Source organism: Myxine glutinosa, unplaced genomic scaffold (genome assembly GCF_964187855.1).
Source record: "Myxine glutinosa unplaced genomic scaffold, kmMyxGlut1.1 SCAFFOLD_1763, whole genome shotgun sequence".
NCBI classification, from domain to species: Eukaryota; Metazoa; Chordata; class Myxini; order Myxiniformes; family Myxinidae; genus Myxine; species Myxine glutinosa.
In genome coordinates, this window is record NW_027617858.1 from 12501 (window position 1) to 35276 (window position 22776).

Genomic DNA, 22776 nt, shown 5'->3' on the forward strand with positions numbered 1-22776 from the left:
CTTCCTCTCCCTGTGTCTCTTCCTCTCCCTGTGTCTCTTCCTCTCCCTGTGTCTCTTCCTCTCCCTGTGTCTCTTCCTCTCCCTGTGTCTCTTCCTCTCCCTGTGTCTCTTCCTCTCCCTGTGTCTCTTCCTCTCCCTGTGTCTCTTCCTCTCCCTGTGTCTCTTCCTCTCCCTGTGTCTCTTCCTCTCCATCTGTCTCTCCCTCTCCCTGTGTCTCTTCCTCTCCCTGTGTCTCTTCCTCTCCCTGTGTCTCTTCCTCTCCCTGTGTCTCTTCCTCTCCATCTGTCTCTCCCTCTCCCTGTGTCTCTCCCTCTCCCTGTGTCTCTTCCTCTCCATCTCCCTGTGTCTCTTCCTCTCCCTGTGTCTCTTCCTCTCCCTGTGTCTCTTCCTCTCCCTGTGTCTCTTCCTCTCCATCTGTCTCTCCCTCTCCCTGTGTCTCTCCCTCTCCCTGTGTCTCTTCCTCTCCCTGTGTCTCTTCCTCTCCCTGTCTCTCTTCCTCTCCCTGTGTCTCTTCCTCTCCCGTGTCTCTTCCTCTCCCCGTGTCTCTTCCTCTCCCTGTGTCTCTTCCTCTCCCTGTGTCTCTTCCTCTCCCTGTGTCTCTTCCTCTCCCCATGTCTCTTCCTCTCCCCGTGTCTCTTCTTCTCCCCGTGTCTCTTCCTCTCCCCGTGTCTCTTCCTCTCCCTGTGTCTCTTCCTCTCCCTGTGTCTCTTCCTCTCCCTGTGTCTCTTCTAGAGAGTTAATTTTTGTGACATCTGTGAACAACAATCTTCTTCACCAACTCTCCGGACGCCTCTTCGCGGTGGTTATACTCACTAATGCAAGTGGGGGGCCAAATCTTCCCCTTTCTTCCCTGCTCCCCAGATTCGTCAGTGCGGTATGATCATGGTTAGAGTGCCGACTGGTCCCTATGGATCGACCTTTTTCCTCTTGTCTCTATCTTTCTAACCCTGTCATGGACCTGACATTGTGAAGGTGGGGGTACACCATCTTGGATGTGGGGATCTCTGTGTCGCTCCTGGGAAATTGATCGGTTGTCTCTGTGTTGCAGGCTTGTTCAAGAGAACTGTCCGGGGCTAAACAACAGCTACAATCTTCTTGATGTTTTACGAAAGCCTAAATAACCTGATCTTGATCGGGTCACCCATATTGTTCACTTGCAAGCTCACTTCAGATTATTAGCTTGTCCTTGGAATCCACTACGTCTGATCAGCAGTTCGGATTCTGTTCTGGTCACTCAACTATTGACATGCTGCTGCTTCTGTGGAATTGTTTTTCTGCAATTGTTGGAGTCCCTAAACCTCAACAAAGGGGTTACTATCACAGTGTGACATCCTGCTATGCTTGTCACGCTCCTTGTCTGCGACACATAAGGCTACTCGACTTTATGACTTCCTTAACTTGTACAGTAAATTCATTGCTTGCAATGGAATCTGCTCCTCTTCCAGTGGAAGCTGGCGTGCATCAGTACAGGATCTTCGGCCCAGTGGTCCCCACCAATAAAATAGATTTTTGCAATGTTCTGGAAACCCTCTTTCTTTTCTTGCAGATGATTCCACATTGCTTTTTTTGCAGTACCTCAGTTGAATCACTGATGATTTGGAATTGATTTGATGTTGATTTAACAAATGGAGCATGTCTCGTCTTGGCAAATTAGGTCTCAACCTGTTGTTTCCGAAGAATTGTCAAACTGTCAGTCAATGGAAAAGATTCAGTCTTTTGAACTTGTGGACCTCACCTGTGGTCATGATGTCTCATGGGCCAACCAGATTGCAAAGCTGACTTCCAAAGCCATTTGTGGACTGGGCATCCATTATTGTTCCAAGTTGATCTTTGAGAAAGCAGAACTTACACGGTCTACCAAGCCTTTGTCCATAGCTCATTTGTGTACAGCTCTCTCCTGTGTGTCTATCCTGAAGTCTGTAGAATGTAAAGCTCAACATTATTGGCCTCACCTGTGATAAGGCATCAGCATGGCATGTTCCGGTCATCTTGAAAGCAGGTTATTGTGCTGTCTTTTTACTTGAGACAGGATTTCAGGCAGGATCTATTGCAGTGTTGGTGAAACAATGGATTAAAACAAAGCTGACGATGACATTGTGAAAAAAAAATTTACAACCAGAAATTGGGAGGAAGAATTTATAGACAGGGTTTTCTGGTGTGTTTTGACATCTTCCATTCATTCCCGAGTGAATTTATACATCGGCATGTTCCTTGGAAATCCCAAAAGAAAGAAACCTCAAACAGAAATCTGGTTAAATATAAGTACAAGAGATGCCATAATAGAGAAATGTGGAATTTAGAACAGCACTTAAATTTCTGTTTGCCCAACTTCTTGTCACATTGTGATTGTCGGCTTTGTTTTGATCCATTTTGTTTAAGTCACCAGTATTCTCAAGTAGACAGACAATAATAGCCATAAGCAATAATAACATGGTTGCTCTTGCTCATGATGGGTATTGTCTTCTTTGGCATGTTGGGTCTTGCCAACCATATTCGCTTCAAAGTGGACTATATTCCATTTTTGAGATTGCTGACCCTCCAGATAACTCGTGTTAAAAGCCACGTATTTATAAAGTGACATCTTTTCTATAATCAAGAATATTCCGTTCCACAATACCCTCAATTTGAGTCAACATACGATAAACTAGAGAGTTCATAATACATGTTACCCCGCACAGTGTTAATGTGTATACTTCAATTGAAATAAAATAATGATATTAAAGATCGTTAAAAACATTTTCCGGAACTTCGGTGCTATTCAATCAATCTTATACATCACCCGACTGATTATATTGATTGTCTGTTCGTCCTTGCTGGGTTCTCTGCCTTCATCTACCTAGCAGTTTTCCCTCTGTCATCAGCCCCTTGATATCGATTTAAAAAATTCAAAAACAACTCTGGAGATTGAGAATTGCGGAATAGATGAATAACTGTATCAATTTTTACCAGTTTTGTCATTCTACGTTTTCCTAGGATGGAAACGAATGCATCAATCCACCCAGAAATAACAAAAAAATGTTCTTTACATGTTGTATTTATTTTTTACTCTCCATGACACTTTTTGTCATTTAGAAAAGATTAGGATGCAACATATTTCTTGCCATCCAAATGGTCCGTTACTGTTTTGTTCTCTTCTTGGATACTTTACTGCTAAGTCAATTCAACCAAGCACAATATTTTGGCCTATCAGGTTGTTTAAGCTCAATAATTATTTTTTGAAGTTGAATTTCTTCAAAGATGAAGTAGGGCACATTTATACAGGTTCAAATGCATTGTGGTTAAACCCCTTCTCCCAGGTTCTCTTATCTCGCTGTGAATCCCTGGAACAGAAAGTATCCATGAATGACATGAAGTTTGATCACCTGCTGGCTGAAAGGTACGGCACACAGGTTCAGAGGTTATGCCAGGTAAAAATGTGATACTTGAGAACAGCTGAAGGGATTTAAATCAAACTTGGTACAAGTGTGTATGATGATGTAATAATGTGGGCGGAGACATATCTGTTGAAGTCGCGATCTTGAAGTGTCATTTTAGTTCAATTTGAGATAATCCATCGCACTCCCCTGACGAGGCACAGCCTCCCCTAAGAGAATAGTTCTACAACATTATTTGTGGCAATGACATAAAATGAGAGGACTTACAAGCACAGCCAAAGGTACTCCAGGGGGTAATGAGGGGGAAGGTTATGGTACTCCTGGGGGTAATGAGGGGGAAGGTTATTACATGGTCAGTGGGAAATGGAGTTCTTGACATCAACTGCAGCTCTGCCACCGGAACGGGGATCAGGCCTGCTTACTGGAAAACACAATTCCCAGGGAGAGACACCGATAAAATCGGGGGTATTCTGTGGGAGGTGAAATTCTGTGAGGCTGATAATGTCAGGTTTACCAGTGGTCGCTTAGATTGAGAGATCTGTCCAATTGGAGCAATGACCTCAAAGTTAGGGATGGGAGGATGGGAAGAGTTGCTGTTGGCAGGCAGTGGGAAAGAGGGGAGGCAGGAGAGCATGCAGAGGTGGAAGCGGGAGGATGTGTAATGTGACGTGGGTGAGAGTGGAGGGGGCGGGATGCTGGGGAAGAGGACAGGAAATGGGATGCTGGGGAAGCAGAGAGAGAGCAGGAGAAAGGGGAAGCAGAGAGGGGGCCGGACGCAGGGGAAGCAGAGGGGAGGCGGGAAGCAGAGAGGTGGCGGGACGCAGGGGAAGCAGAAAGGTGGCGGGACGCAGGGGAATCAGAGAGGTGGCGGGACGCAGGGGCAGCAGAGAGGTGGTGGGACACAGGGGAAGCAGAGAGGTGGCGAGACGCAGGGGAAGCAGAGAGGTGGCGAGACGCAGGGGAAGCAGAGAGGGGACGGGACGCATGGGAAGCAGAAATGATGTGGGTAGGGTCACTGGGGAAGCAAAAATTGGGCAGGAAGCTGATAGGGAGCGGGACACTGGGGAAGCTGAAAGGGGGCGGGACGCTGTGGGAAACAGTAAAGGGGTGGGCCATTTGGTGTTTGTTTCTCTCAAAATTTCATAACTCCATGCAGCAAAACAAGGCAACAGCTCATGAAGTTTCATTGTGGAATATTTTCTGTATGTGATAACAACATAATATAAGATTATGTATAGGTCCTGAAATGTTAAGGTCCTCTAAATGTTGAGGTCCTGAAATTAAATATCATGAATATTAAAATAAAATAAAAAAATCCAAATCTGCTTCTGAAATTTCATCGTTTTTTTCGTGATATTTTTGTAATCCAGTGGGTAATGTTAAATTTTTTATTTGCAATGTGTGTGTCAATCATTCATATTTATCTTGTAATCTATTGTTACTTCCAGCCTGGAAAATCAAAGGAAGTTGGAGGAGAAGGATCAAGCTCTTTCAAACTCATTGCACCGTGCAGTAAATGCTGAGGTTTGATCTTTCAGACACACCAATAAACTTGGTGTGGTGTCAGTGTAATCCAGCTGTTCTGTGCCAACATGATAGGAAGGCAGCTGAAAAGTACACAAACTTTTTCATTTCCCTCTTTTTGACTTTGCAGTTGAAAGTTATTCAGCTACAGAAAACTCTACTCATCAGTAAAGTCATACCAGAGAAGAGATCCCCATTTGTTGTGAAGGAAGACGAGGACGCTATTATGTGAGCACCATAAGGGAGAGAAATGCAATATCAATCAGAAAGAGATAGTCATGCCATCACTATTGGGGTTCTGGTCGTTCTCACATCATAACTGCTGTGATGTATATATATATATATATATATATATATATATATATATATATATATATATATATATATATATACATATATACATATATATATATATACACACACACACACACACACACACACACACACACACACACACACACACACACACACAGTCGCATGAAAAAGTAAGTACACCCCATGTAAAGTTTTGACTTTTTCAACATACAGCTATTTGATCTTCATTTCAACAATATTGATAGATAAAGGTGATATATATAATATAACAAATATCATGAAACATTTACATTTTGTAGTCCATTGTATAATTTAAATAAACATAAATGCAAATTTCGCATGTGGAAAAAGTAAGTACTTGTATGTGGAAAAAGTATGAGGGAACCTTGTCCGAAGTTTGTGTGTCCAAAAAGACTCCCGTCTTAGAATTGTTATGTGTGATCGATTTGCAATTGATTCAATGGCAGAGATTTGAATATCATCTTTTGAGTGATTTTACTTTAAGCTTTTTTGTTTATTAAGGTTCCATCATTCTACTGAGATTTGATCATGTAACTGTGTGCAGTGAACAGATGGAAACGAAGCTGCAAGCTCTCCGGTGTGCTTCAGATGTTAACATGGCTGCTAGGCACAGCAAGATGACGCTCATTGAGGTAAAATAAAAAGGGAGAGGAGAGGTTAGATGTTTGAAAGAGGTTGCGCTGATATTCTCCAGACATACTATTTTTTTGTGTTACGTTGTAGTCCATGGCCCCCCAAACCTGTGTCGCAGACCACCCCATCATGACCCCATGCTGGGCTGCAATACACAACTTAGCCAGTTCACTTGCTGTTCCAGTCGTCTGATTATTTGCATTTGTGCAGTCAGTCGACACTTTGAATGTGCTGACATGGATGTGGAATGTGGTCCAAAGCAAAGTGGGTGAAACATTATTTTTTAAGTGACGGAATTACAATTGGTTTTAATGCACAGTGTATTCGGAGCGGAAAAGAAAAACAAGCAAAACAAAACCGACTTCGAAGTTCATTCAATTATTTTTGTCCACCCCACCCCCCAAACAAAAATCGTTTTTAGTTTTTCTCTTGGCAAAAACAGCTGGTGAAGCGTTTTTCATGCGGAGTACTGAAATTGCCCCCCTCCTACTTTTTAGGTAATCTCACCTCGATTCTCAAAGAGATGAACTTGTAAAAAGGGCTGTGATGTCCGGATGTCTATCCACCCGATCATCCGTCCAGTAACTTTTAGCTATTTTTGCTACTCCTCCCTTATCACCCGGCTGTGATGTCCAGATGTCTGTCCACCCGATCATCCATCTGGTAACTTTTAGCTATTTTTGCTGCTCCTCCCTTATCACACGGCTGGTTGTTCTGAAACTTGACACATGAATACAAGAGAGTAGTCCGCACAACATGATTGTGGAGATATTCTTTTTACAGATTTTATGTCAGGCCTCGGGGCGTAATGCCTCGCCCAACAAGAAGCATGTCCCACATTTAATTTGGTGCTTTACATGAAATTAGCAACTACCCTTGCTGCCACATGAATGTGATCCATAATTGGTTGGATGATGTGTGTCTTTTTGAGGCAGTCGGAGCCTCGACTCCATCAGTACCCCTACTTCTTACATTTTTGGGCTGACTGGAGAAAAGCTGGAACGTGTGTAATCTTTGTTTTTGCACCTAATCTTTCCTCTTCCTTTCATGGTTTTTTTTTTTTTTTACAGGAAGCCTATGATAAACAAAAAGATCTGATATTGAGGGGGACTCCTTTGTGTGATCTCCCACCGATAGAGGCCTCAAGCAACATGGTGGTATGTCAATAACTCTTCCTGCCTCTAAACTAGGGGACAGTACTGTCAAACAGCTTAGAATACAATTCTTTGAGATTGTTATTGAAAGATCGTTGTCGTTATTCGTATAGAGCACATGCCCGTGAGATATGATGCCAATGCGGGTTCACATCAGTTCTTGCAGGGTAATGGTGGTGCCTCATATGCAGTGCCCCCTGTGGGTTAGAGCAGGAATTTGGAATTTGCCCATGGCACTGGGGATAGCTCGCCTACTCTACTCTTTTGGAAGGACACCGTGTGATTTTAAACGTCCACCAACATGCTGGCAAACTGGCCAGCCAGTTGATCTATCATCTGAGGGATGGCACACACATTGATGCCTCCCCATGCATGTAAATCACCGGTTTTACAGTTTATATGTGGGTCGAGATGTGAACCCAGGCTACAGACAGCTCAAAGGGGAGTGTGCACATCTCACGGCTATCCTGCCAGTCTGCTGGTGAAATCCATTTACTTGTATAGACCTCTATTTCTGAATGCCATTCACCAACTGTTGTTGGTACATATTGTATTGCTATTATAAAGTTTTTAAACATTCAGCTAATATGCTAACTTTCTGTATTCTTTCCTCCTCCCTGACCCTCACACCCAACCATGTCCTTCTCCCTTTGCTTCTCCCAGCCAATAAGAGAAACTGAGTGCTCTTCGAACCCACATAGCGAGCTTTTTTCTTTTTGTAGTCCTCCACAAGTGAGAGCATCTCCCATGTACAAACCACCTTATGACCAGCCGTCACATAGATTGTTCGATTACCAACCATCACCATACGCTTTAACCCCGAGCAACATATCATCTAGCAATCTATCCCGAGATAGCCAAACACGCCGTATTCCTTACTCAGACACTTCATCATTCCAAAGTGTCTCTGCTCATGGGTTGCTTCCTCAAACCTTGCCTTTTGATCATCAAGTGCCCTCACAGGAGAAGACTAACCAGGAAATTCCATTGATACAAAACACTTTAAGCACTGCTCAGAGTGTTCCACCTGGTTTCGTAGAACCAAAGGTCTTTTCAAAACCGTGCACTTTTCCCAGTGATGAGTCACCTACTTCCTTTTTTCTTCCTTCTCAACCTTCAAAACATACATCTGTAAACAGCCAAGAGTCATACATCTTTACTCCTGATGCACAGCCTCCTCAAACCCACAATTACAATAATCATTTACCAATAACTGTCCTTTCTGAGGCTCAGATACCTCAAGCAATTTCTTCTGACAATCAAATGTTATATAATTTACATAACACTCAGCAACCACTATTCCAGTCATCGACCAATCAATCACAACAATCTGTGAAAAGCAAACTGCCATATACCACAACTTTAGACACTCAGAAACCTCCTTCCCCATTCAAAAACACGTTATTAACCGCCTTATCGACCAACAGCCAAAACGCTTCTAACGTGACCACCAACACCCAAATGTCTTCCACTCTACCTTACAAGTCTCAGATGCCTCCTTTCCCACCGAGCAACACCCAGGTCCCTCCTGTACTGCCAACACAGGCACAGACACCTCACATTCTGCTCCCCAACGTGCATGCATCCACCAACGTGCAGGCACCCCCGAACCTGTATGAGCTTCCACACGCACAGACACCCCCACATGCGCAGACGCCCCCACACGCGCAGACGCCCCCACACGCGCAGACGCCCCCACACGCGCAGACGCCCCCACACGCGCAGACGCCCCCACACGTGCAGACGCCCCCACACTCGCGGAAGCCCCCACACGCGCGGACGCCCCCACACGCGTGGACGCCCCCACACGCGCGGACGCCCCCACACGCGCGGACGCCCCCACACGCGCGGACACCCCCACACGCGCGGACGCCCCCACACGCGTGGACGCCCCCACATGCGCGGACGCCCCCACACGCGCAGACGCCCCCACACGCCCAGGCACCCCCCCGTATACAGGCGCCCCCACACGTGCAGGCACCCCCACACGTACAGGCACCCCCACACGTACAGGCACCTCTTAACATCCACGGATTTTCCAATTTTCCACTTAACATCCAGCAGCCTTCCACCCTGTTGCAAAACCCATTGCCTGCTTACAAACAATCCCCCCAAATGCAAGTGACCAATACCACAGCAGTTCACTCTGGTTCCCCCAAACACCTTCAAGGACCTACTTTGCCTTCCAAATCTCGAGCATCTGACATGGTGCAATATTTCAACCACACACCACCGTTTATTCAGAGCCATTCTTCAGAAACAGCATGTCCCTCCCAAAGACGGCCCTTTACGATGCAGCATTCTTCAAAACATGAGGAGTTTTCCCAGAACACAAAGACTAGGGAGGATCATTCGTCTTCACAGAAGAACTCTGCACAAATCCCTGGCCTTTCCGACTGCTCTTCTGGACAGGCATGGCTTTCCCATCGTCCCGTTGGGCAGAGTTCATCCCAACAATATTTGGACCGACAGCAGCCCTTTTAAAGTGCTGCAGGAAAGGGTGCAGAGACAGCTATGGCCATCTTCAAACGTCTTATGGAAAAACTGGAAGAAGGATTCCCAGATTTATCCCGGTAATTCCAACCACTTTATTATGAAGTTGTTCCTCAATCTAATGTTACTTCTCGAGTTCACTCATTGTTTTTGGCTAATTAATATTCCTCCCTCAGTTCTGAGCTGAGAGGTTTTGTGATGGCTGTGAAGACTGAAAATGGTGGCTCTCTTTCGGGTTTGTCTGTGGATGAGACTCTACGTCGCACCGCTACTCTTATCCATGCTTGCCGCTCTCAGGTAACAATACTCGTCATTTAAAATTGTATTTTAACATCTCATCATTTCAGTGTTGCTTATTTTTAGAAGCCCTTTCTTTGCCCAAGAAAAGCTGTCGTTTTATTTGCAGGCTCAGCGGTCAGCCACACCCACAAGTGCTGCTGGTCCATTTACTCGGACTGTTCAAATTCCTCCTTGGAAACCCCTGCCTGTACAACGATTCATAAATAATTCTCCAACGACAGCATTTGAGGTAAGATGAGTGTTGAAGGAAGTGGAGTTTGATGGCATTAAACAGACAAAGAATTTTGGATAACCAAAATAATAAGGATCCGTTCACATGGTAAACATTGCTCCGCGGGATGCTTTGTGGGATATCCCAACAGACAGTAAACATTGCTTCGTGGGATATCCTGTCATTCACACTGTGAATAGCTTCACATGATATCCAGTCATTCACACGGTGAACATTGCTTCACTGGATATCCTGCCGTTCACACTGTGAATAGCTTCACTGGATATTCCATCAACTGCATAATACGTCATCCCCGCGAGTTACTGTGCAGAATTAAAACACTCCGCACTGACAGTATCTATTAGTTTGATTAGCTGTCTCACTTTCCCCCCATTGAAACAATGGCACGACATGCGTTCGTGGATTTTCATCGACATTTGTGCGATATTCGTTGACATTCACGGGATTTGTCTTGGCATTCGTGGATTTTACCTTGACATTCGCGGATTTTCATGATTCGGGAACCAATCCCCCCTTTTTCCATTGAAACAATGCCCCACCATTCACAGTTTCGCAATTTGCGGCACTTTCCAGGAACGTATCCCCCACGAATAGTGGGGTCCGACAGCATATGTATATACTGTCAGACCCCGGGGATCGCAGGACAGAGGATGCCAAGTCGGCGACTGGCTTTGGAGGCCAGCTTGGAAATGTAGTTTTCCCAGGAAATATCATGCAGATAGTGAGACCCAAAATCTTGAGTGACAGAACTTATTCGAGAGGATTGTTGATAAAGTAGATGGGAGGGTTTTCCTGAAGGTCTTGATGGAGAGACAAGGTCAGAGTGTGAGATTTGTCAGGATTGAAAGACATGTTCCACGTGTTTGACCAGCTTGTAATTTTATTCAGGTCTGCAGAGAGTGAAGAGGCTGCAGCCTGCCAATCTGAGGGATGAGAGATGGAGCAGCAGTGGGTGGAGTCATCAGCAAAAAGATAGAGAGGATTTTCCAGGGAGTTGTCGAGATCATTGATGAAGATTAGAAAAATCACACGGCCCAGAACACTGCCTTGGGGAACTTCAGTCTGAACAGGAAGAGGAGAGGATTGCATTAAGAGCCACACGTTGACTACGACAGGAGAGGAGATTTCCATGGATACCGTAAGAGGAGACTTTGGTGAGCAGGGTGGGGTGCCAGACAGTGTCGAAGGAATGAGATGTGTCAAGTGAGAGGGCTGTGATTTCTTCCATCCATTGTTGAGGCAGCAGAAGCAGCTTGTCCAGAGTAGAGTGGCCTGGTCTGAACCCAAATTGATGATCTTCTGGCCACTCCATGACCTGATACCGTCTTACCAACAGAAGCTTAAAACCACTAAATTTCAGATTAACATTGATTGACAGCGACCAGGATTCCATTCAACAATTACAAGGTTGCTTTGATTGTACTGATTGGGCCTCTTTTGCTGGCGCCTGTTTTGACATGCATATGAGCACTCGGATGTAGAAACGCCATATGTTTACTTTTGTGAAGACCTCTGCATTCCAACCAAGAATATTAAATCATGGGCAAATGGCAAACCATGATTTTAAATTGGTCTTAAGGCAAATAGACCAGACGGATTTCTGGGAAATGTGAATGTTTGGTGCATTTTTGGGTAAAAGTTGGGAATCTCACTTTTTAACATAAATAGGGTATGCTGAATTATATTAACCCGGTTCCCAAGCCAAATTTTGAGTTTTTGACATTCTAATTAGCAAAACAAAAATGGCCGCCAAATGGCCATTTTTGGACAATTTCTTTGAACAAGCATTTATATATCATGAATATACATGCAGCTTGATGGAGCTCCTTACATAGCCATGTCATAGCAAGGTCTGTCTGTATTGGCCGATTCCTGCTTTGTTTTTGAGGCATATCTGGTGAATGCTTTTAGACGAGGCAAGTGATATTTGACTTCAGCTGCGATTCAGTCAATCTCTCCAGCCAAGCGAATGCCGACTTTGTAGTCAAGATGAGAAGCTTGAATAATTTGATCACTCATTTGTTTTGTCATCACTGAGCTCAGCCGTGCCTTCATATCAGTGGTTTGACAGAAAATGCATAAGTTCCAGTTGACAGGTTGCACCCCTTTTCGCAATGAATGCATGTCACCACCTGAGACACCACTGCTCCTGCAACTTGCTTCCTACTTCAAATGTTCTGCCCGAGTCCTCTGTAGGCGTTCCAATTTTACTCTTGTCCGTGAAGTGAGCATAGCACATTTTGTGCCACGCAAGAGTTACGGCTGTCGGCTGCAGCAGAATCTAACACATCTTCAAGACGATCAATCAAATCTATATTCTTCGAGTCCCCTAGCTTCCTTCTGCAACATGCAGCAGTCCTTACTGTACTGAGTCCATGATAACTTGCTTCACTTAGAGGAACTCTGGCTTTATGGGTTTGGCAGAATATACACAAGCTGCAATCCACAGACGAATAATAATAATAATAATAATGCATTTATTTTATATAGCGCTTTTCAGGAAGCCCAAAGACGCTTTGACAGAGTGCAAAACATAATGCATAGCAAAACATAAAGACAATTGCAAAAAAAGAAGAATCAATAGGGAAATATTTAAAGCACAAAGGAGGGAGAAGGAGAGGAGATAGTCAGGGGTTAGATGCTGTGGGTTAAATGTTGAATGCAGTGTTGAACAGGTGGGTCTTGAGTGATGTTTTGAATGTGGTGAGTGAGGAGGAGTCTCTGATGGTGTGAGGTAGCGAGTTCCAGAGGATGGGAGCAGCGATGGAGAAGGCCCTGTCCCCCCAGGATCTAAATTTGGTCCGGATGGGGGGGGGGGGGGGGGTCAGGAGGTTGGTAACAGCAGAGCGGAGGTTGCGGGTGGGAGTGTGTCTGGAGAGGAGGTCAGCCAGGTAGGATGGGGCCAGGTTATGGAGGGCTTTGTAGGTCAAGAGGAGGATTTTGTACTGGATTCTCTGGGAGATGGGGAGCCAGTGAAGCTTGTAAAGGACGGGGGTGATGTGGTCACGGGTCCGGGAATGGGTGAGTAGACGGGCAGCGGAGTTCTGAATGTATTGGAGTTTATTGGTGATTGTTGAGGGTGAACCATAAAGGAGGCTATTGCAGTAGTCCAGACGGGAAGTGATGAAGGCGTGGATGAGGGTTTCTGCAGCCACGGAGGAGAGGGATGGACGGAGACGGGCGATGTTTTTCAGGTGAAAGAAGGCTGTCTTTGTGATCTGTTTAGTGTATTTGTCGAAGGAGAGGGTTTGGTCAAAGATGATGCCAAGATTCCGGATGTGAGGGGAGGTGGATACTGGGAAACCGTCGATGTTGAGGGCAAAGTTATGGGTGGACTTGGTGAGCGTTTTTGGGCCAATGATGATTATTTCAGATTTATCACAGTTAAGTTTGAGGAAGTTGATTTGAAGCCAGGATTTTATTTCAGTGATGCAGTTTGTCAGGATAGAGTGGGTGGCGGTGGAGATGGACTTGGTGGAGATGAAAAGCTGGATGTCATCGGCGAAGCAGTGGAATTGGAGACCATGACGGCGGATTAAGTGACCGATGGGGGACAGGTAAAGGATGAAGAGGAGGGGGCCAAGAACTGAACCTTGGGGGAGGGGAGCAGTGGGGGATTTGCAGTTATTGATGGAGATGAACTGACGTCTGTCAGAGAGGTATGATTTAATCCAAGAGAGGGCAGTGCCGGTAATGTTAAAGGTGGTTTCAAGTCGGGTGAGGAGGATGGTGTGATCGATGGTGTCAAAGGCGGCGCTGAGGTCGAGGAGGATGAGAATGTTGAGGTTGCCAGCGTCAGAGGAGAGGAGAAGGTCGTTGGTGATTTTGAGGAGAGCAGTTTCAGTACTGTGGTTGGAGCGGAATCCGGATTGGAATGTTTCATACAGGTTATTGGCAGAGAGGTGATGTTTGAGTTGAGTGGCTACAGCGCGTTCCAAAACCTTTGACAGAAAGGGTAGGTTGGAGATGGGTCTGAAGTTATTTAGGGTGTCAGGGTTTAGTCCAGGTTTTTTCAGAATGGGGGTAACAGCAGCAATTTTGAGGGATGGTGGGACGATGCCTGTAGACAGGGAGGAGTTTATTGTTGCAATGATAAGTGGAGAGAGAGCAGGAAGGGAGGCCTTGACAAAGCTGGAGGGGATGGGGTCAAGAGTGCAGGTGGCAGTTTTCATTCCGATGAGGAGTTCAGAGAGGTCAGTAGGGGAGACTGTGGAGAATTGAGACAGGGGATGGCAGGATAAGGGGGGGCAGGTGGTTTGAGGGGGAGCGGGTGCGGCGGTGGTCAAGCTGTTGTAGATGTTTTCAATTTTGCGTTGGAAGAATGAAAGGAAGGAGATGCAGTTGTCTATTGTGAATGACTGGGTGGTGGTGTTCAGGGGGCTGAGGAGTTTGTTTATTGTAGAGAAGAGTGCTTTTGGGTTTCCGGAGCCAGAGTGGATAATTTGAGAGTAGTAGGCGGAGTGGGCGCGGGAGAGGGCATCTTTATAGTGTTGTATGTGGTCCTTGTAGGCCTGGGAGTGAACTGTGAGACCTGTTTTATTGCGGAGTTTTTCAAGTTGGCGAGCACGAGTTTTCATCAGGCGGAGTTCAGGGGTAAACCAGGGAGCAGAATGGGTGAAAGAAACTGTTTTGGTTTTTATAGGCGCAAGTTGGTCAAGGCAGGAGGAGAGAGTGTGGTTGTAGTAGTCAGTGAGGTCAGAAGGGGTGTGGAGGTCAACGAAGGGAGAAGTGGACATTTTTTCAGAGAGGGTCGATGAGAATGAGGCAGGTGAAAGAGCGTTTAGCTTACGGAAGTTGATAGTGCGATAATGCCTTGGTGCTGGGGTGGGGATGTTGATGGTCAGAGTGATGGCTAGGTGGTCAGAGAGAGTGAGGTCGGAGTCAGAGAGATGGTGCAAAATTAGTCCAGTAGAGCAGACAAGGTCCAAAATGTGACCACGGTTATGGGTAGGAAAGTTGACATGTTGAGTGAGGTTAAAGCAGGTGAGTAAATCAGTGAAGTCAGTGGTTAGCGTGGAGTCAGTGGAGTCCATGTGGATATTGAAATCACCAAGGAGGAGGATTGAGGGGGAGAGGGAACATAGCTGGGTCAGAAAGTAGGAGAAGTCAGACAGGAATGATGGGTGTGGTTTGGGAGGGCGGTAGACAACAGCCATGACTGACTGTGTGTGACCAGAGAGTTTAAAAGCCAGGTGTTCAAATGATGGAGCAGATGAGATGGAGATGAGGTTGGTCTTGATGTCTTGTCGGTCCACGAAGGCCTCTTCAAGGTAACTACTGGATCCTTCGTCGCTTGCAACTAAAAAGAAACATTTATTAGCCTCAAATATATACTACAGGTATATATATTAACATTTGTATTATAAAACTGTGGGCTGCACTGGAATGAAGATTAGATTAGATTACCACATAGAGCTGCATGTATATACATGATATATAAATGCTCGTTCAAAGAAATTGTCCAAAAATGGCAATTTGGTGGCCATTTTGTTTATGCTAATTCGAAGGTCAAAAACACAAAATTCGGCTTGGGAACCGGGTTAATCAAATTCAGCATACCCTAATTATGTTAAAAGTGAGGTTCCCAACTTTTACCCCAAAATGCACCGAGAAGCTTATGCATGGCCTTTTTCCATAAATCCGTCTAGTCTAAAAGCTGAAAGCAAAGGAATCAGCACACAAGAGTGACGAATGTGTTCTGCACAAGAAAGCTAAATATGATGCGCAGGAGAAGATTCACAGGGCAAAATTTGAGTGTCGGCAGAAGCTTGAGAAGCAGTTCTACCATCGGAAATTTTTCAGGAAGCAGAATAGCTGAAAAGCAGCTGGCCTTGATGGTGTTTCTACTGAAAATCTTGAGCATTGTTCATGACAGCTCTCCTGTTTTCGCTTGTATTCTCAAAAGTTATTTGTGGCCTCTTTGCTTCAAATCTTCTATTTTTATCCCCGTCTCAAATAAGTTGAAGGTGACAACGTTCAACGATTATAGACCCGTGGCTCTCATCTCAGGGGTGATGAAGGTGTTTGACCATTTGGTTCTCAAGCACCTTGTCTATCACCACCTGTCAGCTTGATCCTCTTCAGTTTGCCTATCGGGAAAATTGTTTGGTTGATGTTGCTGTTGCCTTAGTTCTTCATTTTGTTCTTCAGCATATTTAATTTTCAAATCGTTATGCCTGTAGTCATTTTATTGATTTTTAGTTCTGCTTTTAATACCATTGTCTCTCAGAAACCTTTAGTAACAAAATCCTGCTCCTTGGCCTTCCTCCCTCACTTTGTGACTGGATTTTCTCCTTAACTGATCACAAACAGTAAAATTTAACAATACGTTGTCCAAGACTGTTGTCTTGAATACTGATGCCCCACAAGGGTGCGTGCTGTCACCTTTTCTCTATTCTCTTTTCACCAATGATTGGGTGTCTCGTCATGAGTCTGTGCAGCTCGTGAAGTTTGCCGACGACACGACCATCAAGGGTATTATTGTGAATTCTGATGACTCAGAATACCTTCAGGAAGTTAATGGGTTTATGTAATGGTGCAAACACAACAACCTCGAGCTGAATACTACAAAGACTAAGGAGATGGTTCTTGACTTTTGTTGGACGAAAAGTTCAGTCGACCCTATTATCATCAATGGTGAAGTTATTGAAATTGTTGACTGCTTTAAACGCCTCGGTGCAACCATTTCCAGTAGTTTAAAGTGGACCACAACACAGATGTCATTACCAGGAAAGCTCAGCAACGCCTCTACTTTCTGCGACAGCTGAAGAAGTTTGGCCTTCACAGGGGATGATCATCCAGTTTTATCTCGCCATTATAGAAAGTGTTTTGACTTTTTCTCTGTGTGCGGTATGGCAGCTGCACCTAGCAACAGAAACTTTGGTTCCAGGGGGTTGTGCGCACCGCTGGTAGGATTATTGGATGTGAGTTGCCTTCTTTGGCTTAAATTTATAAAAACTGTGGATAGATCGCAGAAGATAGTTCCTGATGCCTCACATCCAGCTAATGTCCTGTTTCAGCTTTTGCCATCTGGAAGGCGATACAGATCACTCAGGTGCCGGCCAAATCGGGTGAACGTGAGGGATTGGATCATTCTAATTTGTCAATTTTTGACAATTTGTTGTGCTTGTGATATTGAATCTTGAGTGATTGTTTTATTGTTGGGATAACTTTGAGTTTATTTTAAATTGTCATACCCTTCCTCCCGTCCATGGTACATGGAATCTTGTGGTGAGGCTGTTGCCCAGAAACAACTTGCCGTCGTCTCCTGGAAAGCAAATCCAACGGAAGGAAATCTCATTTCCTTTCACAAAGCCCGAAACAAGTGTGTGTCCACCCTCAGGAGAGCCAGGAAACAATATCGCTCTGTTCTCAAGACCAAGCTCTCTTATCTGACTCCCTCTTCCAAATCCTGGTGGCGTCTGGTCAAATCTGTTTCTGGTGTTTGTTCCCCCTCCATCCCCTCCCTCACCTCAAACGGCTACACGGCTGACTCCGCACGTGAAAAAGCTGAATGCCTCAACTCTGTGTTTGCCTCTAAATCTTGTGTCCCAAACCCATCCCTCTCTGTACCCACCGTACCCAGCTGCTCCTGGACTCTGTGTCCTTTCCTCCTGACAAGGTGGAAAAGTTTCTGTCAACCCTCGACTCTGATTCTGCAACTGGACCTGACGGCATCAGCCCACGGGTCCTAAAATCCTGTTCTTCCGCTCTTTCACTCCCTTTCTCTGTTCTCTTCACCCTCTCTTTTGCTCAAGGTCATCTGCCATCTGCTTGGAAATCAGCCAACATCACCACTTTGCACAAAAAATGTGCAAAAACATATCCTAGCAACTACAGACCAATCAGCCTTCTCCCAATTATCAGCAAAGTCATGGAATCCATCATTGCTTCGGATATGAAATCTTTCCTCTTCTCCAATGGCTTGATCTCTGATCATCAATTTGGTTTCAGACCTGGTCACTCTACTCTGGACATGCTGCTTCTGCTTTCTCAACAATGGATGGAGGTCCTCAATGCCAAACAGGAAATTAGAGCTGTCTCCCTTGACATATCACGTGCCTTCGATACGGTCTGGCACCCTGCTTTGCTCACCAAACTCTCCTCCTTTGGTATCCATGGCAATCTCCACGCATGGCTGGCGGAGTTCCTCTCTAGTCGTAGTCAACGTGTGGCCCTGAATGGGTTTCTCTCATCTCCTCTTCCTGTTCAGGCTGGAGTTCCCCAAGGCAGTGTTCTGGGCCCTGTGCGTTTTCTGCTCTTCATCAATGATCTCTCTGACTCTCTTGAAAATCCTCTCTATCTCTTTGCTGATGACTCTACTCTCTGTCGCTCCATTCCTCATCCCTCAGATCGGCACTCTGCAGCCTCCTCTCTCTGCAGACCTGGACAAAATCACAGACTGGGCAAACAAGTGGAACATGTCTTTCAATCAGGACAAATCTCACACTCTTACGATGTCTCTCGAAAAGACCGACTGGACAACCCTCCCATCCACTTTCTGAATAATCCTCTCCAAGAAGTCCTGTCACTCAAGCTTTTGGGCTCACTATCTGCCATGATCTTTCCTGGGAAAACCACATTTCAAATCTGGCCTCCAAAGCCAGTCGCCGACTGGGCATCCTCCGTCGTGCGAAGTCCTTCCTTTGGCACACCTGAGCTCCTCACCACATACAAGGCTTTCATCCGCAGCTCAATGGAATACTGCTCTCCCCTCTGGGCTGGTGCTCCTGCCTCACACCTAGCTCGTCTTCACGCTGTTTAAACCAAAGCATTCAGAATCATTGGAATCTCCCGCGATGAAGCTAACTCCAAGGGCCTTTCACTCACTCACCGCAGGCAGGTTGGTGGTCTTTCCGTCTTCGACCGACTCCTCTCCGGCCTTGCCACCCAGCTCTCTCTGGGCTCTGTCCACCAAATATTCCTACAGGTCGCACAAGATCTGCCTGCAACCCTCTTATGGTTAAACTGCCAAAATCAAGACTCTCTGCTCACCTTCACTCCTTTATTCCTCTTTTCTCCTGCCTCTGGAACAAACTCCCTCACTCTCTTGAATCCCACTCCTCCCTCCAGGTCTTTAAAACAGCTGTTCACCACCATCTCTTATCTTCCCCCATCCAAAACCTTGATCTTTTCTACCCCCGCTAATTTCACCCCAAATCCACTTTTTTGAAATACCAACTTCCTTCCTGGAAGTCCTTGATGTCCTTGTGTTTTATACTTCTCCCACCGCCCCCCCCCCCTTCCCACGCCTACTGCCCCCAAGCCCTCTCCCTCCCACACATCTCCCGATGTCCCTGCTCTCAAATGTTGTGTTTGTGTGCTTCCCCTTCTCTCCCCATCTTGTCTACCGCTCCCTCTTTTTATATATTTTGTTTGTTTGATTTGGTTGTGTGATAAATGTTAGCTTTCACGAGCCTCGATTCTGTATACAAAAAAATATATATATATATTCATTTCACATTCATCTGATGCATTTTAGTTGACTTTGTTGAGGAGTATGATTTATTGTGATTGTATGTGTGACCAACTCGACATATTCCTAGTGTTTTTACACTTGGCAAAATAAAGTTCTTTTTATATATATATATATATCTCCTGACTAACAGCTGCTGTTAGTTACTTTTTTATATATGGTTAATGAGAAGGTATTAAGGATAACCTGCAAAATGTTTGTTGCAGGAGAATCCATGCGTCATCTGTTGTGACGAATTAATTGCTGCCCCTTGCTCCACTTTGGAATGCAATCATCGTTTTCATACCAAGGTGAGTTTGCATCTGAGTTGCCTCAATAAGGCAGTCCCTATTTTTTTTATTCTACATGTTGATGTCTGGGCTCATGGAGGAGGTAAATGGCAGAGGAAAATAGGTTTACAGACTGTCAGTTTAAAAGGGGAATAAAATGGACTTGGCTGTGCTGAGAATGCCAAGGCATCAGCAAGTCTTGGGGGCCAATTTGGAGATTTCGGCCACTCAATCAAGGTTGTGATAGGTAATGAAACCAAGGGCTTATGGGTATTCAACCTCCCCGAGGGTTGGCCAGAGAAGAAAACTGGGGAAATTTGACAGCTGATACTGAGAAGGACAGTGAGAGCTTGGGGCTTTCATGTTCAAAGTAGCTGACCGACATTTTTCCCCATATTTGCAAACAGGGATGCTTGGTAACCCTGCCTCTCACACGTGTGGTGTACTTAATTTTATTTCTAATCGGAAGAGACCACATTAATCTTGTGCAGGAAGATTTCCAAGTAATTACAAAGGTCAATTATTGAAACCAAGTCGGGTTCAGTGGAATACTGACTGTGGTAAATGTTTTATTACCATGGTAAATGAGGTTCAGCTGACATTTCAAGCATTAAACTTTCATCAGAACAAAAAAACTCCAAATTACGGAATTTTTGATACCTGCATGTACAATGTGTATAATGGCAAACAAACATGGTTTCCATCTCATTTTTTTGGTTCACGAGTTATCAAACAGAGTGACCATTATATTTGTCATGGGTGTGTGTCTGTCTGTCCGCAGCATAACTACCCGATGATATCATTCGATCTTGATGAAACTTGGGTGGGAGGTTGATATCATGATCTCGTTGTGTCCTGCCTCGAGTGGGCGTATTGCGCCCATTGTGGGCGTCGCTCCGCCCGAAAAAGATGTCTTTTTAGGGGGTAATCGAGTTCAAGCTACATCTTCTCCGAGGGAGTTGGTGGAATCTGACAGGGGTTTCGGTATTTGGTTAGGCCAATGTCATGTGTGTAGCCCCACGGAGCTCGATTTTTCATTTTCGCCCCAAGGTCAAGGTCACAAGTTCACGGTCACGAATTTTCTTGTACTTTCTAAGTTACAAATTTTAAGATGAAGTCAAAGTTAGGAAATGTAAGTATGAATTTTTGAGATGGAAGTTTTCACAGATAAATCACTTAATTTGTCATTCCACAAATTTCCTCTGATATTTTCTCTCTCTCCCCTCTCTCTCCCCCCCCCCCCCCCCCAACCAAATGCTTGAAATAGTGCATCCGACAATGGCTTGAAGAGCAGAAGACCTGCCCCACCTGCAGGAATTATGTGCTCCTGCCTGAAGAATTCCCATCACTTCCTACACCACGTAGTCACAGCTGATGTGAATAATATAATTAAGTTTCAATCTTGAATCGAACAATTTTTCTATCTTGAAAATGATTTTACTGGAATAATAAGAGATATTTCGATGAAAAGTCATACGATTCTTTTGTTTCTACTTTTATTTGGGTCCGACTGTGCAATGAGCATCCATTGATACTTTTGTTACATTGGTTTATGCATTGGAGATATCATTTGAATAAACTTTCCTTTGCCATGCTATAAAACTGTGCAGACAATCTCGATTTTTCAAAAATCATTATACTTGCAGTATGTCCAAACGTAAGTGAAGAGTGATGGAAATGAATGTAGAAGGAAGTAGAGGACGGGGAAGACCGAGAAAGACTTAGCTAAAGATGGTGGAAGAAGAAATGCGGGCAAGGGGGTTAACAAGGAGAGATGCGGAAAATAGGGCAAAATGGAGAAGATTGTCATGGGGAAACCCCCGCTCTAGTCGGGAAAATGGCCTTTAAAATGCATGTTGTGTGTTGTTGTTGTATGTCCAAACGTAACAGAGTTCCATTTCATGAACCCATTTTTACCTCTGCCCAGCGGAGGTGGGTGGATGGAGGTTACGTTTTCACCCCTATCTGTTACTTGCGAAATCGAAGATTTGCAAGTACTGTGTGTTGGTTGGTCTGGTCTGTGATTGTCTGACTTTGTTTATCGATATGTCAATCGCCTACAAGTCACAATTTTCATCTGATCTTCACGAAACTTCATGAAACTTATTACCAAATGGTAGAGTGGGTCATAAGCAAGAGGCCTATTGATTTTGAGGTCAAATGGTCAACATAATTCAAAGGTCAACAACTTTGTCAAATTTCTAAAATCATCCATTTTCATCCAATTGATTTGAAATTTGAAGAGGATTTGCATATCAGTTCAGCATATCAGTTTAGGCTGGTGTTGGCATAGCGGTCAGGGTGCCGGCTTGGGATCCTAGGATCCTGGGTTCGAATCCCGGTCGATCGCTGAATTAACGCCAGGGGGTTGACTCAGCCTGTCATCCTTCCGAGGTCGGCAAATTGAGTACCAGCTTGCTGGGATGAATGATCCCGGTGTGTACCCCGGTTTAGAATAGGTACAACGTATCCCTGCGCATCGTAAGCGTGTGACCAAGGGTTGGCGCCAGGAAGGGCATCCGGCCATAAAAACATTGCCTCAAACATGGAACCATGATTGTCATGGGGCCCGCAAGGCTAACCCCCGCTCTGGCGGGGAAAATGGCCTTAAAACGATCATTCATTCATTCATTCATTCATTTGCATATCAGTTCAGTGAATTCAACCATCAATTATAATTATTTTTGAGGTCAACATAGGCAAAAAGGTCAACAATTTAGGGGAATAAACTAGTTGGGGAATAAACGAGAAAATAAAAATGTGTGGGTTTATTGTGCACTTAGCTCTGATCAGCTCGGGGTGGGGTCTCACCAGGAATCCAAGGCTCCGGGGGTCCAGCCGGCACTGCGCTCGCGTTGGCGGGGGAAACAGGACTTACTCGCGCAGACCTGCGCGTTCGTCCATGCGTCGTTTCTGCCTGGCAAAACCCTGCACGTCTCCTGATGATCACTTCCTGGAGCCCATCGTCCAAGCACAAACGCGCGAA

At 45.1% G+C, this 22776-nt stretch overlaps 2 protein-coding genes across 2 annotated transcripts; both read left to right on the forward strand.

Moving 5' to 3' along the window:
* The first annotated feature begins 1342 nt into the window (after window positions 1-1342).
* On the forward strand, window positions 1343-9505 carry LOC144889213 (uncharacterized). The gene is made up of 6 exons (XM_078769239.1): window positions 1343-3376; window positions 4823-4898; window positions 5029-5126; window positions 5779-5866; window positions 6938-7024; window positions 7685-9505. Exons 1-6 carry the CDS (start codon window positions 3027-3029, stop codon window positions 9503-9505), a joined length of 2520 nt encoding a protein of 839 aa, XP_078625365.1. The 5' UTR covers window positions 1343-3026.
* On the forward strand, window positions 9003-21392 carry LOC144889215 (E3 ubiquitin-protein ligase DZIP3-like). Its single transcript, XM_078769241.1, has 5 exons — window positions 9003-9594; window positions 9691-9811; window positions 9921-10043; window positions 19728-19811; window positions 21058-21392. The coding sequence occupies exons 1-5, from the start codon at window positions 9536-9538 to the stop codon at window positions 21163-21165; spliced, it is 495 nt and encodes a 164-aa protein (XP_078625367.1). The 5' UTR covers window positions 9003-9535; the 3' UTR covers window positions 21166-21392.
* The last annotated feature ends 1384 nt before the right edge of the window (window positions 21393-22776 follow it).